At 41.9% G+C, this 17,118-nt stretch overlaps 1 protein-coding gene across 6 annotated transcripts in view; it reads right to left on the minus strand.

Annotated features, from left to right (window-relative positions):
* The window catches only part of SMARCA2 (SWI/SNF related, matrix associated, actin dependent regulator of chromatin, subfamily a, member 2), a 115,691-nt gene that overhangs the window by 81,303 nt on the left and 17,270 nt on the right, over positions 1-17,118 (minus strand). For all 6 annotated transcript variants that reach the window (XM_039364495.1, XM_039364490.1, XM_039364493.1 and 3 more), the window contains one exon: positions 13,100-13,229. In XM_039364495.1, coding sequence (XP_039220429.1) covers positions 13,100-13,229 — 130 coding nt within the window. The remainder of the gene's footprint in view (positions 1-13,099; positions 13,230-17,118) is intronic.

Consider the following 17,118-nt stretch of genomic DNA (forward strand, 5'->3'; position numbering starts at 1 on the left):
TTATGCTGCTGTGAAAATGCCTTAACGCTAGGTGAATAGCCCGCAGCTCGAGCCAGTTTATGTTGTGTCGGAGATCCACCGCTGACCAGCGGCCCTGTGTCCACTTGGTCCCCAAGTGGCCTCCCCAGCCGAATAAGCTCGCATCTGTTGTGACTACTACTCTGTCTGGTTCCCTGAAGGGGGACCCCCTGAGGAGAGCTGGAAATAGCCACCACCTGAGGAAGTGTCGTACTCTCAGAGGTATGCCTACCCTCTTCCGTGATGCACTGATTTGTTGTCTCTGAAACGGGAGCATGAACCATTGCAGTTCTCTTGAGTGCAGCCTTGCCCAAGGAACTATTGCTATGGTCGATATCATCTTCCCTAGCAGCTGGGAAAGGCAGACCAGCGTCACTGACTGACCGCGGCTTACCTGTTTTACGGCTTTCTTTATGCTGCTGAGGCGTTCCTGTGATAGGTACACCTTGCATTCCTTTGTGTCTATGACCGCTCCCAGATGGAGTATTCTCGTAGTTGGGGTTAGATGGCTCTTTGGAAAGTTCACCGAGAAGCCGTGGTCCTGCAGCATTTTTATCACTAACTTTAGGTCCGCCCGAGACTGCTGGGCGGACGATGACTGGATTAGAATATCGTCCAGGTAGCACTGGACTCTGACTGGTACGTTTCTTAGTTGTGCTGCCAGAACCGCCAGAATCTTGGTGAACACCCTGGGCGCTGATGACAGGCCGAATGGAAGTGCCCTGTATTGAAAATGGTGCCCCCTGTAGGCAAACCGTAGAAAGCGGCGGTGAGCCAGAGAGATAGGGATGTGCAAGTATGCCTCCGTGAGGTCGATCGATGCCAGAAAATCCCCTTTCCTTACGCTTCCAAGGATGGAGCGTAGTGTCTGCATTTTGAATTTGCGGTATTTTATGTAGAAATTTAGCCTTTTCAAATCCAAAACGGCTCTCCAACCCCCCGAGGGTTTTGGGACCACGAAGAGGATAGAATAAAACCCCTGGTCTCTCTGGTTCATAGGCACCGGCTCTACGGCCCGTATGTTTAGAAGGTGCTGAACGGCCTCGTTCATGAGCCTTCTCTTTGTTGGGTTTGTGGGACAGGGGCACGGGCGGAAGCGGTTCGGGGGCTTTGAGAGAAATTCTAGAGATAGACCATGACGTATGGTGTTCCTGACCCATACGTCCGTGGTGGTCTCTTCCCACTGGGGAGCAAACCCTGCTAGTCTGCCCCCTATGGGAAGGTCTGGGCGGGAGTCATCTGGTACGGCGGAAGGGGCGGTTGTTCCCCCGAAAGGGCCGTCTTCCCTGTGTTTGCCTATGTCTTGTGTTCTGTCTGTCCCCCTGTCTTTCCCTATCCTGTCTAGCTTGGAAGGGTTGGGAATTTTGAAAGTAGTTGACCCTGGCTTCCGTACGAAAGGATTGTTTCCTTCCCCAGGAGCCGGGTCTCTTGTCCTGCCTTTTAAGCATGTGTTTAAGGACCTTGCGCTTGTCCTTGTTCTCTGTCAGGTATGGCGTTAGTGCCTCACCAAACAGCTTTGCCCCTTGGTACGGAGCCGAAGCCAATTTCCACTTGGATTTGGTATCCGCCTGCCAGTTCTTTAGCCAGAGGATGCGCCTGCTCGTGTTGTTTGCCGCCATTGCCTTGGCTGAAAACTTGGTCGCTAAAAGTGTTGCGTCCGACGCATATTCCGTGGCCGCTACCATTTTGCTCAGTTCCTGGTGAGTGCGTATATCTTCCATGGGAACCCGGCCCTGTAACTCACGGAGCCAACAAAGTGTGGCTCTGGTGAAAAAGGACGCGGAGGTAGACGCCCTGGTAGCCCAAGCTATTGCCTGGTGCGTTCTCCTGTAGTTGGACTCACTCTTTCGGTCCTCGGCTTTAAGAGCCTCAGCAAAATCTCCTGATATGGCCGTGTCCGATATCAGGGGACCTATGGGTTCGTCCACCACCGGCACCTCCAATGTTCCCTCTAGCTCCCTTGCTACGTTAAATAGCTTCCTCTCCGCATTGCTAGGAAGCGGTAGGGAGGTTGGCGCTGCCCACTGTTTCCTTATTGTGTTTAGGAACATGGTCGGGCAAGGTATGCGGTGTTGGGTGGTTACCTTTTCGGCGAACGTCGGCTCAGCCTCCGTGTCAACTGTGACAGGCTCCGCTGGTGTCCCATGCCCCAAATGGGCTGTGGCCTCAGCCTTGCGCAGAATAGTAACAAAAAGAGAAGGGTTAAACAGGCCGCTGAAGGACGGCCCTTGAGGTGAGGTGTCCTCCTCCTCCTCAGACATTTGAATCCCTTGTGACGTACCTGGCTGGTCCAGGTAAACTTCCTCAGAGACCGACGAGTCTGAGACGGAGGAGAGGTCCTGATGGTCCTCCGTTTCCTCCTGATGCCTCGTTCTAAGTCCTAGAGGCTTGGCTTTTGAAGTTTGAGCCCTGGCCTCAAATGCACAGTCCACTGCCTGTGCTATTAGGGTAGCTAGCAGATCCCCCGTCAATGCAGGAGGAGTGACCATTGCCTGCGACCCTGCAGGTGCTGTGGTTAGCATGGTCCTCGGGGTTTCCTGTAACCTCCGTGGGGAGGGGGATCGGGAGAGCGATGAGAATTCGCCTATCCCACCCTCTGTTTGGGACTGTGATGAGCTCCCTAATGACCAAATGGCCCGTGGGGATGAAGGGAGACCCAGCGGTAGATCAGGACCTATTCCCCCATTCTGCCTATTTTCAATTCTGGCCCTTTTCTGGGCTCTGTCGAACTCTTTTTCTAGGGCTTGGTGTCTTCTGATTGCCTGTTTGTCAGCCTTCTTTGATGACTTCCTTGCAGCCTTTCTAGGGGCTGCAGAGGATTCCGAATCCTCTGAAGCAGGTGCTCCAGAGGATGAAGGCGGGGCTCCAGTGGAGGGAATGATTGCTTCCTCCATTCTCCACTAACGCTGGGCCGCGATAGGGGGGACCCAGGTAGTAGGAGAGCTCCAACTTTGAGTAAGGACAGGCGCACTACTGGGGGCGTCTGGAACTCAGGAGCAGACTCTGCAAATTGTCAGAGTTAGTCACTGTGCACGGATAAGAACAGGCACGCTAATGGGAATGCCTGGAACCCGGCTTGACTATGGTGGGTAAGGACAGGCACGCAACTGGGGATGCCTGGAACCCACCACTAAATCCAGAGGCGTACGGGCCACTAATGGGGGACCCGAAGTCTGGAAGGAGCCAAAGGCAACTAAACACAGTTAGTTATGAAAGGTTCTTATTTACTTTAGGTAGAAGACACCAAGTCCTGGAACCAGTAGCTATGTGTCTGATTTGAATGTCTCTGGATGAATAATAGATGCTTTAGTACCCCAGTACTGCTTGCCTATTAATTCACTCCAGCGGCTGAACCTAGCTTTCTCAAGGAACTTTAACTCCCCTGTTTGGACAAAAAATATGGCCGCTGCTGCCAGGAGACTACTGCGCATGTGTTAACAAGGCTGCCTATGCCACGTGCGGTTGTAACAAAGAGCTGTGCGTGCTTCCAGCTGTGCAGACAATGGCGCCTCGTTTAAAAAATCCTGAGCAGCCTGGAGTGAAAAGACTGCTCCTTCGCACGCCAGCTGTTTCCCTTAATCAATCTCCCTCCCAGCATGCGTCCCCTTTGTCCTCCACTTCCCTTGCTAACTGCCTGCCTTTCTGTCTTTTTTTGTTTGTTTGTTTGTTTGTTTGTTTTAAACGCGAGGGGTTGCCCGAGCCTCCCCGTTTGTTTAAGGCGGCTGCCGGCTGCTGGAAGGTGGCTGGGGTTTTTGGGTTAGGGAGGGGAATTAGGGATTTCCCCCTTTTAAGTGGGGGTGGTTTCCCCTGTAGGAATCTGACTTCCTGAGTCTTACAATTTATCAAGGAAATTTTTGAGTGATCAATTAAATTGAATTAAATTATCTCTAATTAGCTTTTAAACTAAGCAATTTCAGCTACTAGAAAAAAAAAAATCCCCCCTAATGGAAAGGAACTATACCTGCCCAGGAGCCAAAAGTTGTAGATGTCTCATGGCCAGATCAGTCAAGACTAAAGGATCATGGTCCAAGACGGGGCGTGGCAACTTTGGCTGACTGATCTGATTGGCCAGGAATACAGTCTCAACCCACTGCGTGGATTATCCATCTCCAGTGCTGGAGAATATTATGGACTTTATTTGGGCCTGTGAGGAGGGGAACAAAAACCCCAACAAACAGACGGAGAAAGCTAAGTATAAAGCACTCTAAGAAATTCAGTCTTGGATATGTAAAGACCAGCGAATGACCCAATTTGAAACCAGAGTAGTCTGGAAGCTGACCACTGTGTGAAAAGTGCACATCAAGCAGGGATCTCAGTAATAACAGCAGCAACTCATGAGGCGCAGTTGAGGTCGAAAAGTAATGCATTGCTATAAAAAGCAGGGGCGCACGTGAAGCTGACTGGAGGACTCCTTGATCAGTTTGGTGAGGATTCAGTGGGTCTATGAGTGAAAGTGGGTCTGTATGAATGTACTTAAGCAAAACCTGGTTACATGGTGCTCAATACAGCGGGGATCCTTTGTAAACAGGCTAACTTACTTCACTCTGAGATTATCTCACCAAATGATATGTGAGCCTGGTCCCTAGATAAAATTTCCAGACTGCTGCCCTGAGCTAATAAAATAAACCTCAAGATACCCATTCTTGGCCATGCATAACAGCCAGTGAGGAGAACTGGTTATTTCCGCTCAAATGGTGAATGTTTACCAGTATAAGTGAAATGATATAACATGCCTTATCCCAGAAGTGGGCAACTGTGGCCCTTTTATGGCCGTGCTGGCCCAGGAATTCTGGGAGTTGAAGTCCACAGGTCATAAAAGGGCCATAACTGCCTACCCCTGCCTTATCCAATACATGATCCCGCAAATAAATCCACCAATCTGTTTATTTTGCTAGGCTCCAGCTTCACCTCTCTTAGTCACTGCTTGAAATGTTACTACAAGATGCATTTTTAAAAAATTATTTTTATCCCATTTTATTACTTTTATAAATAACTCAACATACATATTCAATGCTTCTCTCTCCTCCTATGTTCCCCACAGCAACAACTCTGTCAGGTAAGTTGGGCTGAGAGGAAGCATCTAGCCCCAAAGTCGCCTAGCTGGTTTTCATGACTAAGGTGGAACTAGAACTCATGGTCTCTCGGTTTTTAACCTTGCGCCTTATCCACTAGATCTAATAGGTGCCAGAACAAAAAATGTGTACTGTAGAAAATGGCAGGCTATGCTCAGCTGTGCCTATCCAAGGGCAGAATAATGTGGCCAAAGGTTCTCACTTCCCCCATATGTATCTGCCTCAGTTTCCAAGAATTCCCATTCTACCTCAACCTTCCCATATTGTAGAACTTTTCAATCAGCCAGTCCATAATGTTTCTCCAGAAAGTTTCCACTTAAGCCATTTTATTCTAGATTTCCAGATGAGAAGTTGAAAGACAATTACTACGTTTGTCTCCTACGGTCGTTGCAAAGTGAAGAGACATTGTATGCCTCAGAAATTATGGCCATACATAGCACAATCCTTTAACCAAGTATACATGTTGCATTGAAATTAACTGAACTTTTACATGCACTAGTATTATGCAGAGCCACAAAGTTATTATCAATTTGCAAACACTGGCAACTGTGACAAACTCCTTAGTTCTTCAGCCATGAAAGCAATTACCTACAATTGGCATATATTGTATAATGTAATTATTTCTACTCAGCAGAGTAATTATGGGCTATATAGCAACACAGACACCAAAACTAAATACAATATTTTAATAATCTGCAAACATTTCACCCAATCACTTTAAACACTCTGTTCTGAACTTCCAGAAAGTACAGTAATGCACCCAAACATCTATTCTATAAATGGGGACAGGTTCTACTTCTACAATTGCAGTAATCTTCGTTAGCTTTCATTTAACCGGTGCCTTCTCTGGGCAATCAACTTCAAGTCTAAAAATACCTAGCCAACCCAGAGGATATCAAATTGGGCAATGCTGATCTTAATTCTTCACTTTTGTCTTGGAATTTTAAGATCTGGTATTAAACCAGTTATTACCTGACATTTTTATAAACTCTCCTCCACATTTATTTCCATTCAGAACCAACACCAACTGTAACTTGGATCCCTGTTACTCCTTTCCTTCCTAAGCACAGTAAGTTTCCAAAATTCCTTACAGCTTAATTGCTTCCAAACAGCAATCATCTGAGCACAACCTGGCATTAATACAGTACTAAACCGACAATGGTTTAATGCATAAAAAACATTATTGCTAAAGCAGTGCAAAGGTAAAATTAAATACATAAAATAACAATGGTTAATTAGTCAAAAATATACATTCAATTGCACTCATTTTACATTTTTAACTATTCAAGCCTTCTAAAGAAGCACTATCAGTTTAATCAGGCCTATATATGTACCATATGTATTTAATATTTTAAGAAATAAAGAGTTAATTCAGATAGAACAGAAGGAAGATTGAAAAACAGCTGACCAAAAAAAAAATCTTCATCCTGCAATTTCTATCCTGCCACACTTATTCTAATAATGTCACACCTTCAGTGAATCATCACAATACTCCCTGTACTTAAAATGCTCTATTACATAACTAAAAGAAACAAAGGTTTCGATACGAATATATTTTCATGATAACTCCAAGAAACACTAAGTAGCGCAATTATCTTCTTTTTTAGAAAGGTTGGGGACCCCTGCTTTATAGCACTCTCGAAGCAGTTTACAGAGTCAACATATTGCCCCCTAACAATCTAGGTCCTCATTTTATTGACCTCAGAAGGACGGAAGGCTGAGTCAACCTTGAATTGCACTGCTGGCAGTCGGCAGAATTAGCCTGCAATACTGCATTCTAACCACTGCGTCATCACGGCTCATGCAAAAGAGTCTGCCATAGTGTATGTTTCAAGATATCATTAAAGGCAGCAGAATAAGACAACTCTGCACCAGAAATTACAATCTATTGGAAAAGGTCTGCCGCCCAGACCTTTCAAACAGTCTCAATAATGCAAAACCAGTGTGCTTTCACCTAATCCCCATTTATAACGACTGGTGATGTTGCTCAGTTCATATTTGTTGATGGGAAATGGGTGGTCATGAGGCCTATTTCAACAATAAGAGACCTACTTTAATCTAAATTCCTGATTATTAATCCAAAACTCCTCTTCAATCACCAGCCTTAATTCCTTAAACCCTTTCACTTTTGGAACTACTGGGGGGGGGGAGTAGGTGCAGCTAGCACAGTGTTTCTCAACCTTGACAATTTTAAGGCATGTGGACTTCAACTCCCAGAATTCCACAGCCAGCTAGCAAGTAGTCAAATTTGGTTTATTCTCCCACACCACCAAAAATAGCTCTACAAAGAGAGATGAAAGTAAAAGAAATTTGAAACACTCTAAAAACAAGCTGAGCTTTTTTCAGATTGTGGGAATAACCAGATAACTTATCACAACGAACTCTGAAGAGGAGAAATTCATGAAGAATTATATCCCATATTAATCAGTCATTTAGATTTTCTGTTTCTGGATCAAACTGTCTTGTGCTGCTTATACTACAGCAACTGTACTGCACAATTAGACCTGTGGCATCATTTCAGTTTGCACAATTCCAAACAATCAATATGCAACCTGGGGTAACTATATGTCAAATGTTATAGGATTTGTGTTTTATGTGCTAGTCACATAAAACACATTTTTGTTTGCTGTGACTGTGGCTGCAACTAATCTACCAGTCTCAAAATCACTCCCATTTGTTATTTTTTTTCTTGAGAAGAACAAAAAGGAAACCTTAGTAAGCATTACAACAGAGCCAGATAAATAATTAGGCAGGAGAGAGAAAGAAGAGTGGGTGGAGAGAGAGAAAGGGGGGGGGGGGAGAGGAAAATAAAAAACAGTGTCATAGAAATCAACTTACGGAACCCAGCAACACTGTCATATTTTAAAATAAATGTCTGTCACCTAGTTCTGTGGAGCTTCTGGAATGCTAGACAGCTGTTTAAATCATGGAACATTTGTGAATATTATATAAATATCCAAAGTGAATATTGCAAATGCAAGGTTTCAGCTATGAATTCCTTGGGGAAAGGGCCATGAAGGATGTGCTCCTGTAAGTGCTCGTTTGTTTTTTAAAATTGCCAGAGATTATTTTATACTAACCTTCTGTTCTGAAAGCTTAACCAGGCAGCATATGCTGCTACAAGAAAATTTGACCTTTCAAGAGGCCTTCCTTGTCTTCCATAAGCATCTGAAAACAAACATCTGCAGAGGCACTGTCTGGGGGATTGTGACATAAAGCTTTGGAAAAGGCAGGCTGCATTATTAACATATGGCCCAAAGAAATGAACTATGGAAAAGGTTGCATATCTAGCTTGAAATGTATTTTTAAGTCCGCCAAAACCACACAGCTTTTAGGTAAGTTAATACCTGTACCATTGCTTTGAGGAGGGAAAACAAAGGGCCCTAACTATGCCCTTCAAACTGCTAGATGCTTGATATATCCCCATCTAAGTTTCTGAAGAGCCAAACAGGACACTTGAATAAGCCACAAATGATTTATATTAGATTTGGTGAACTATAATTTGCACATACCCAATTATGGAAAGTATTTCAGTTATTACAGCCACCACTAAACAATAACTAAATTACTCACCATTTCCTTAACAAATGACAAATTATGATGCCAAATCTTGACCTAATGTTAATAACTGCAATCAATTACTTAATTTGCAAAAACAACTCTCTCTGAAATAGAGCTGGGAAAATAAATTTTACTTAGGAAAAAAACATGGGTACAATAAAATTACACCAGAAGAAAATATTAAGTAGCTCAAGGTTGAACTGGAGAGTCCTTGGTACTCTCTGAACTTGATTGTTTGCTTGCTGACATTTCATTACCCAACTAGATAACATCATCAATAGTGTGGAATTTTGGCATTAATACTGGCAATTAGTTGCCCTGACAGTATTAATAAGGGTGTGGTTTTCTCCTTAGTAGTTTCTTGTTTAGGGCACAGAAACTGAATGAATGAATGAATGAATGAATTGCTTTCTGCTTGTTTGTTCAGTGTTAATTCCTGCTTATCTGGGTGTTGATTGATGGAGAGGATATGTTCTGGTATTTTTATTTCCTTCTTAGCTTGTTAATTGTCTCTTTTGAATGATATAGTTTATTGATGACTGATTTATCTGCAGGAATTTTCTAGCATTTTTGGATTTAGCTTGGTCTGGATGCTCAAGTTTCCAAAGTTGAAACTATGTGATGATGCTGATGATGTTATGCATTCAGTTGTGCCCGAGTCATAACGATTCTAGGGGCCAGGTCTCTCCATACCTTCTGATCTTGCACCACTTTGAAACTATATAGCAGAGTGCATTCATGAAGATATGATGAAACTTCCCTCATCTCAAAACACATGGACAGACTCAACCATAGTTTCAACTTCCAGAAATAACAATGCTTAATTAGCATTCAGGACCAAATAACAGCAATGGTATTCAGTTACACCATCATTATTTGGCTGTGGAGATCAGCATTTTCCTTAGGAAGTCCACTTCTTCTTCTCCCTGTTCATTTGAGCAGAGATGTTTACTATCTTCATCCTCCCCTTGACACCATCAAAATACCACCGAGTCACGATAAGCTACATCCCTGAAGGGCCTAAGGACAGCTATGTATGTCAACTGCTAAAATCTATTCATCTTGGTGTTAATTTTATTTCCAGATCAGCAGTTTAAACATCCCTGAATATTTAGTGTTACATTCTACCATTTGTTTCAGAACAAAGAAGCAATGACAAAGCTTGTGAGGTATTCACTGATATAAGAAAAAATGTCCTCCCATTACCCACAGGAATTCAGATTATGAAGTAAATCAGAATCAGCTTCTACCAAGCTAAGAAAAATAATTATTTTGTGGCCCAGATCTGTGCAAAGTCCATCTGTACGACTGAAATCAGCCAAATACAGGATCCCTAGTGAGGCACTGGAATTCTGTTGTTGATATATTTTATGATTGGAAGGTGTTATTTACTCCAAGCGCCATAAGTTATTGGATTTTAGTTTCACTTATTGGGTTTTAAGCACTGTATGCCACCCAGTCAGTCTTATTATTTTATGTTAGAATTTTTTAATGGATATTCCTTGAGGGTTTTTAACTTGTTCTGGTCTCTGGTCTTTGACTGTAATAAACTTACTTCACTTGAGATCGGCAGCTGTACAACTTATTTAAATAAATTTTAAAAAATTATAAAAATAAAAATGCTAGAGGTGGGAAATAGATGGAGAAAATTATCCTCCTTAAAAACCAAGGCACATGAGTAATGAATATATATTGAAAGCTTAGGTTTGAACTTTAGATGGGGTCCACAGTATCAACAGTAATATGTTTTTAAAAAGTCACAAGGATAAAAAAAAGGTAAGGCAACTTTTTTTCCTCTATATTTTTCACTTGGATACTAAAATATGAAAAAGCTCAAAGTAACTTCTTTACTTTTTTTAATCTCCAGAAATGAGGAGTGGGACATAAAAAGACAAATAACCTTCAGTCTGGAAATCAACTAAGTATTTCAATATTACTGACAATTTTAACATGTTTAAATTGGCCAAATTTCATTTCCCACCCTCCATTAAAAAAATGCATCCTAACCCAGCTGAATCTCACAATAAAGTCAGTCTCCAAACCTTCACCTTTAAGGATTACCCAGGTGATATGATGTAGTATTTATACTAAATCCAAACTGGAAAAAGCCCATGGCAGTCTTATAATACACTTTTGGCAGAGTTCAGATTGTTAACTATAAATATGACTCCAAAATCATCCTTGGTAAATTGAGAAGGTGAGCACAGGGGGGTTACAGCTCAGGCCTTGCTTCAATCCCTTTCAGGACTAATTTGAAAAAAGCCCTGGACTGGGAAGAGCTTTTATTCTGTTCCTTAAGTACCAGGGGAGGTGTGTGTGTGTGTGTGTGTGTGTGTGTGTGTGTGTGTGTGTGTGTGTTTGTTTGTTTCAGCTTCTTTATAAAGGGAATGTGGAAAGGAGGTGAATTTTTCTCTGAAATGCAGGATAGATCTCAAAGGCAAATAGCTTTTGCTGCTGTGACTGAGAGATGCCAAAAAAGACAGTTTTGCTAAAGGACTGTGGATGAGGATAGAAGAAAAAAATATACACTGGCAGATCTAGATCATATAATAACTAAAATCATATTTCTAATTCTTACATTTCATAGCTGTTTTATCCATAGTTCATATTTTCCCCCAAGAATCTGTACATTATTTTTCCATTTTAGCAACTGAGTTTGGCTTATATGTGTAACTGTCTTTTTGAATTTCCTTATCTAAAATTCATTTTTATATAGTTCATTTTTCTTTTAATATTTTTGGTATCGTATTCACTTCTGACAAATTGGGAAATGTACATGTTCAGCTACAATGGCTGGCTTTATTATGGTTAGCTGCAGAGTCAGCGAGATGTTGACTGGATTTGACATTTTTATCTACCTACTGAGTCCTTCCCAAGAACCTAGGATAGGGAAATGTTGTTGTCTGAGAGTATTAGAAGTATGCTCACAGTATGTAAGCTGTTCTGAGTAAAGCTGCCTTTTGCAATCGACTGATGATGAATTTGTCAGTGCCCATGGTGTTCAAGTGACGCTCCACATTGTTTAGGCCAGTGGTGGTGAACCTATGGCATGGGTGCCAGAGGCGGCACTCAGAGCCCTCTCTGTGAGTATGTATGCATGCCGTCGCCACAGCCTCACCACCCCGTGGCCCCCTCCTCACCAGCAGCCCCCCCGGAGGAGAGTCGCCCTGGGAGCAGCCTGTGCAGAACTCAGCCAAGAACATGGCAGCCGGGCAGTGGGGACAAGACTCCGCCCTCGCGCCCCATCGTGTACAGATGAAGCTGCAGGGTGTGGACAGAGGGTGTGGCCACCATGATGCTGCTGGGCTGCCTGGGTGATCTGCTGTGGCGGGCCATGGAGGTGGTGGGTGGCCCTGTGGGCAGGAGACGCGGGGACGGGGCAGGGGCGAGGCGGTTTTTGGGCACTCGGTCTCTAAAAGGTTCGCCATCACTGGTTTAGGCATTCCACCCAAGGCATCTATTACTATCGGTACTACCCTCGCTTTTTTCTTATTATTATTAGATACAAGTACTTGTGGATAGTATTTTGATAAAAGATAAAGTCTTCTTCAAGTCAATCTCAATCATGTGCAGTTTTTAGCAAAAAACAAAAACAAAAAAACAAAAGCCACTGTCTTCTCAGATATAAGGAGCCCTGGTGGCACAGTGGTTAGTGCAGCATTGCAGGCAAACTCAGTCCACAGGATTGAGTTTGATCCTGATGGGGCTCAAGGTTGATTCAGCCTTCCATCCTTCTGAAGCCAATAAAATGAGGATTCAGATTGTTGGGACCATATGCTGACATTGTAAACCGCTTAGAGAGTGCTGTAAAGCAGGGCTCTCCAACCCCCAGGCTGCGACCCACTACTGGGCAGTGGCCTGTTTGGAACCAGGCCGTGCAAGTAGTGGGCCAGCGTGAACGCACACAGCTTGATTTGCGTCAGTGGTGGGCCGATGAGTGTGTACATGCGCACACAACTCAACTCGTGCAAGTTGAGCAGCTTGCACAGCCTGGTTCCCTTCCCTCCGCCAGGTTGCCAAGCGACAAAAGCTGGGGACCACTGCTGTAAAGCACTATGGGGCAGTATATAAACCTAAATGTTATTGCTAGTGCTACATTTTTCAATTTTCCAGTCAAGCCTGCAGCCATAGCCAACCCTACTCCAACATTAGCTTGTGGCTTTCCGCATTCAAAGCAATGAGCGAACCACATATTACTTTCTTTAAATCTTAAAGTAACTGACACTGATGAATAACTAAGAAAAACGAAAGTTTCAATTTTTCATTTTCTGCATCATTTTGAACTTATCCCTTCAAACAAACATCCTCCACCAAATGTTATTTATATCTTCAAAGGTTTATCTGTAATACAAAAGCAACAAGGCTTAAAAGCCATCAGGTCTCATGTCAAAAAAGGCCTATCATTTCACAATTTTAAGAATAATCTAAAATAGGACAAAACTATAAACCTTGACTGTGTTGATCCATTGGACTCTGAGGTGGTCCCATGCCAGGAAGAGGAGGTCGCATGTTTGCAGCCTTCATGGAACTGTTATGTAGGTCTTCAACCATCCCTTTTTCGTGCAAACCATCAATAGGCTGCAAGAGGAAAACAATTTTTTAAAATTCTTATTATGTTTCTTGGATTTACATCCTGCCTTCCTCCAGTCGCATTCCTGCCTCTAATAATGCTTAAGCAATGTGCTGCTTTGGCTTGTTCCATCATGAAGATTTATAGTAAATTACAATGCTTAAAACACGTTCACACAAATAAACAAGCACAAAATAGTATTAAAAATCAGACCAAAATGTGCATGAAAACATCAAACAAAAAACCCAGTCAGCATTAATAGGAAATCAGAAGGCGAATGAAACTGACCTTAATATGCTATAGCAGCAGTATCTTCTGAAATTATATAATTTTATCTCTTTTTTTATGCTGGCTGGGATCTATGAAAGTTATAACCCCCACACTTCGGGAAGTGACGGGAAGGCTGAGTTATTGATATTTTAAATACATGACTTAACATTCTTCTTTTTCTCTTCCTCCAAGCATTTATTATATGTGGACACTTACAGTGAGCTACATTTTGACAGCAAATCAACAATAATCTGTGTTTTGAATCCAGAGGCAAGTATCATTAACCAGAATTTTAAAAAAAGGTTACCCAGCCTTCTCCAGCCTCACTATCCTCCATGTGAATAGTCAGTTTCCAGAATTTACACCAATGGCTGTGTCGTCTGAGAACACAGACCCTCACAGGAGCCTTGGGCTTAATTTTCATCTGTAATAAATTATGCTGGAAAAATTATGTTTTGTTACAACAGTCAATCTTTTTTCAGCTACCTAGGGGACCAAATGAAGCTACAGGTAGTGTTTCAAAGTAACAACAGCACTGAAAAAGTGACTTATGATCATTCTGCACACTTACAACCACTGCAGCATCCCTGTGGTCACGTGATCAAAATTCGGATGCTTGGCAACTGGCATGTATTTACGCCAGTTGTGTTGTCCCAGGGTCATGGGATTGCCTTTCACGACCTTCTGACAAGCAAAGTCAATGGGGAAGCTGGATTAATTTAACAACGTGTAATTAACCCAGAGGTAGGCAACCTTGGCTCTTTTATGACTCGTGGACTTCAACTCCCAGAGTTCCTGAGACAGCCATGCTGACTCAGGAATTCTGGGAGTTGAAGTCCACGAGTCATAAAAGAGCCAAAATTGCCTACCCCTGGACTAACCTAAGAACTGCAGTGATTCTCTTAACAACTGTGGCAAGAAAGGTCATCAAATGGGGGGAAACTCACTTGACAACTGTCTTGCTTAGCAAGGGAAATCTTGGGCTCAATTGTGGTCATAAGTCGAGGACTACCTGTAGTTAACTTCACAGAGCACTTTCAGTTGTCCCTAACCCTAGCAAAAGCCATTCTTTATAGCAAAGCAAGGCTGTATTCAAGAATCAGTTATCAGTGACAGGAAAGATGAGTAAGAAATTGAGCCACCAGAAGAAAAAAAAAATGAAAAGTCAGTCACAGGAGGCAGGAGAGGCTGCCATATGAGGACAAGGTAAAACCCACCCTGCATTCAAAGAGAAAAAGGAGGTGGGGGAAGGCGGGAAGGAAAGCTGAAGGCTTCTGAATTGAATCATCACCAGAGGGTAAAATAAAAAAAATTTCCTCACTTGTGAGGGGAGAGTCCAGGGGAAATGCTATTTCAGGGGGAAGAAACATTTAGTAGTTGCTCCGAGAGTATCTAAACAAACATATGTGCAGTGCTTTCTAAAGACTGTCTCCTCTCCACACATGCAAAACTGTTCTCACAACAACAACTCTCAGCCAACTCGATACCATTAGCAGGTTTTAGATCCCAAAATGTCTGTGTGTGCACACAGGCACACACATACAGACTGACTGCTAGGAAAGGAATTGGGGAGTGGAAAAGGGAAAGGTGGGAAAAGATAAAGAGATTAAAAAGAGAATAAAAACTGAGGAAAATTAAAAGCTTACTAAGGAGAAAAAACACAACAATTCCAGATGTCTGATGTATAACTCAGGATTTGCTCATTTTTGCTTTGCCACAAATACCCATCCTGCAAAACTGTTGTTTTAAAATTTATCTATTCCTCTTAACAGTGGGTTATTCAAAATCCCCTTTTCCACTTAGAATGACAGTATTCTTTTTTAAAACCAAAACAACAACATGTAGTTAAAGCTACAGAGCTAGCAATGTACAAAGACTGGATAAGCTTTGATCCTTAAAACAGACTGAGGAAACTACTCATAGTTATCAAGAAAATAACAGAGGGAGTCTTTCAGGAAGTCCACTGAGCTAGTTTCAATGGAGACCTATCAAAGGTGAATCTGGGATAAGATATTCTAAAGTTACAAGCACCAAATGTCTACTTCCTGTTTCAAAGTTGAGCTGAGATACAAAGAAAATTGAATGGCTGTATCTGTAGGGCATAAAACACTCAACTATATATTATTCTCTGATGCAAGGAGTTTTATCCCCTTGTTTAATATGGGCTCTTAAAGATTCAGAAAGTTCCGTGACAGTTAAGTAGATCAGTTAAGAACTGAAAAGAAACCAGAAGGTGGGATGAGGAAGCCCCCAGAGATTAATTACAGGAGAGAAACTGATGCATATTAATCACCTCTTAATAGTCTTCAGAAGTTACAAAAAAAGGATTAATATATCAAAAAATCAAGAGAAAAGCAGGCTGTTACTTAATTCAATACCCTAGTGCTAAATTAATGAATTAAAACTGCAGTATATTTGAGCATGTGGCCCTACACAGCACAGAAATTCAAAACATTAATTCCTACTTTTTTAAGATTTCAGGTTTAATCAACTTCAACAACTGGGAAGAAAGGCTGTCACCAATAATTGGTGTTGCCCTCTATCAATATTTTCGATTGTTTTGTAAATCATAACGGATGCCGTTGTATATGAGACATCTCAAAATTTAATTCAAAAGCCATATCAGAAAACAGTTAATGTAACGGAAAAAAATAAAAAGAAATAGTACTTCAGAAAGTTTACAAAATCATGAACATTGTATTAGGGATAATCCATCTAAAATTAAGCAAATTAAAGTTCCATTGATTTCAACAAGAGGTGTTTTTTTTAATTAAAATATCATTGATTTTTTTTTTGAAGTACTTCATTCTGATTGGATAGTGTCTACAAAACACATATTAATTGTCTGCACAGTTGATAGAAGTATTAAGGAAGAAAAATTCTATCCCCAATCAAGGTCATATTTTATCCACCCCATCCTAATGGAGGAAAAAATACCAAATCACAGCTTATGAAAGCAGTTTGAGACACAGCAAATACATCTTCAGAAATGATAAATGAACTGTCTGCTAAATGCAAATGATAAAGTTAACAGACAGTTTCCAAGAGATAATTAAATCCTAAAACGATTGCAGTGATTATAAGAATTTTGAAAGATTATTTTTGTCCTTACTCTCTCCCAGAGACATATTTCTGGGAGAAGTAAGAAAGAGTTGCAACCAGAATAAAGCCATTTAAAAAAATACTATTTTTATAATGCTGGTTTAAGCTTTTTCCCATTCAAATCAGCAAGAAATTGTGCTGTCAAGGGTTCAGCAATCATGGTCAGAAGAGGCTCCAGAGAGCCATTAAAAAAGGTTTAAGTTCCTCAAACCAGAGAGGGATGGATTGGCAAAAACTGAATAGGCAGAAAAGATTTCAATGCCACAATGCTGGCATTCATTTGGGACAATAAATCTACAAAGTAGGGCATCTACAAGGCACCTACACTTTTAAATCTTCCATATCTGGCTGTGTTGAAAAACAAAGCTTCTGAGCAACACTTATGCTTTATTGGTCTTTCAGGAGAGCTGCCTGTTTATCTTTATAAACTTATCAAGCGAAAAAAGGGAAGGGTTCCACATTGATCAATGTGTTCAGTTCTTGAATGCAGATACTTCCCTTCAGGTTGTTAAATGTTAAACTCTG

This window comes from Crotalus tigris, unplaced genomic scaffold (assembly GCF_016545835.1).
Source record: "Crotalus tigris isolate CLP2741 ecotype Arizona unplaced genomic scaffold, ASM1654583v1 scf7180000019762.1414395, whole genome shotgun sequence".
NCBI lineage: Eukaryota > Metazoa > Chordata > Lepidosauria > Squamata > Viperidae > Crotalus > Crotalus tigris.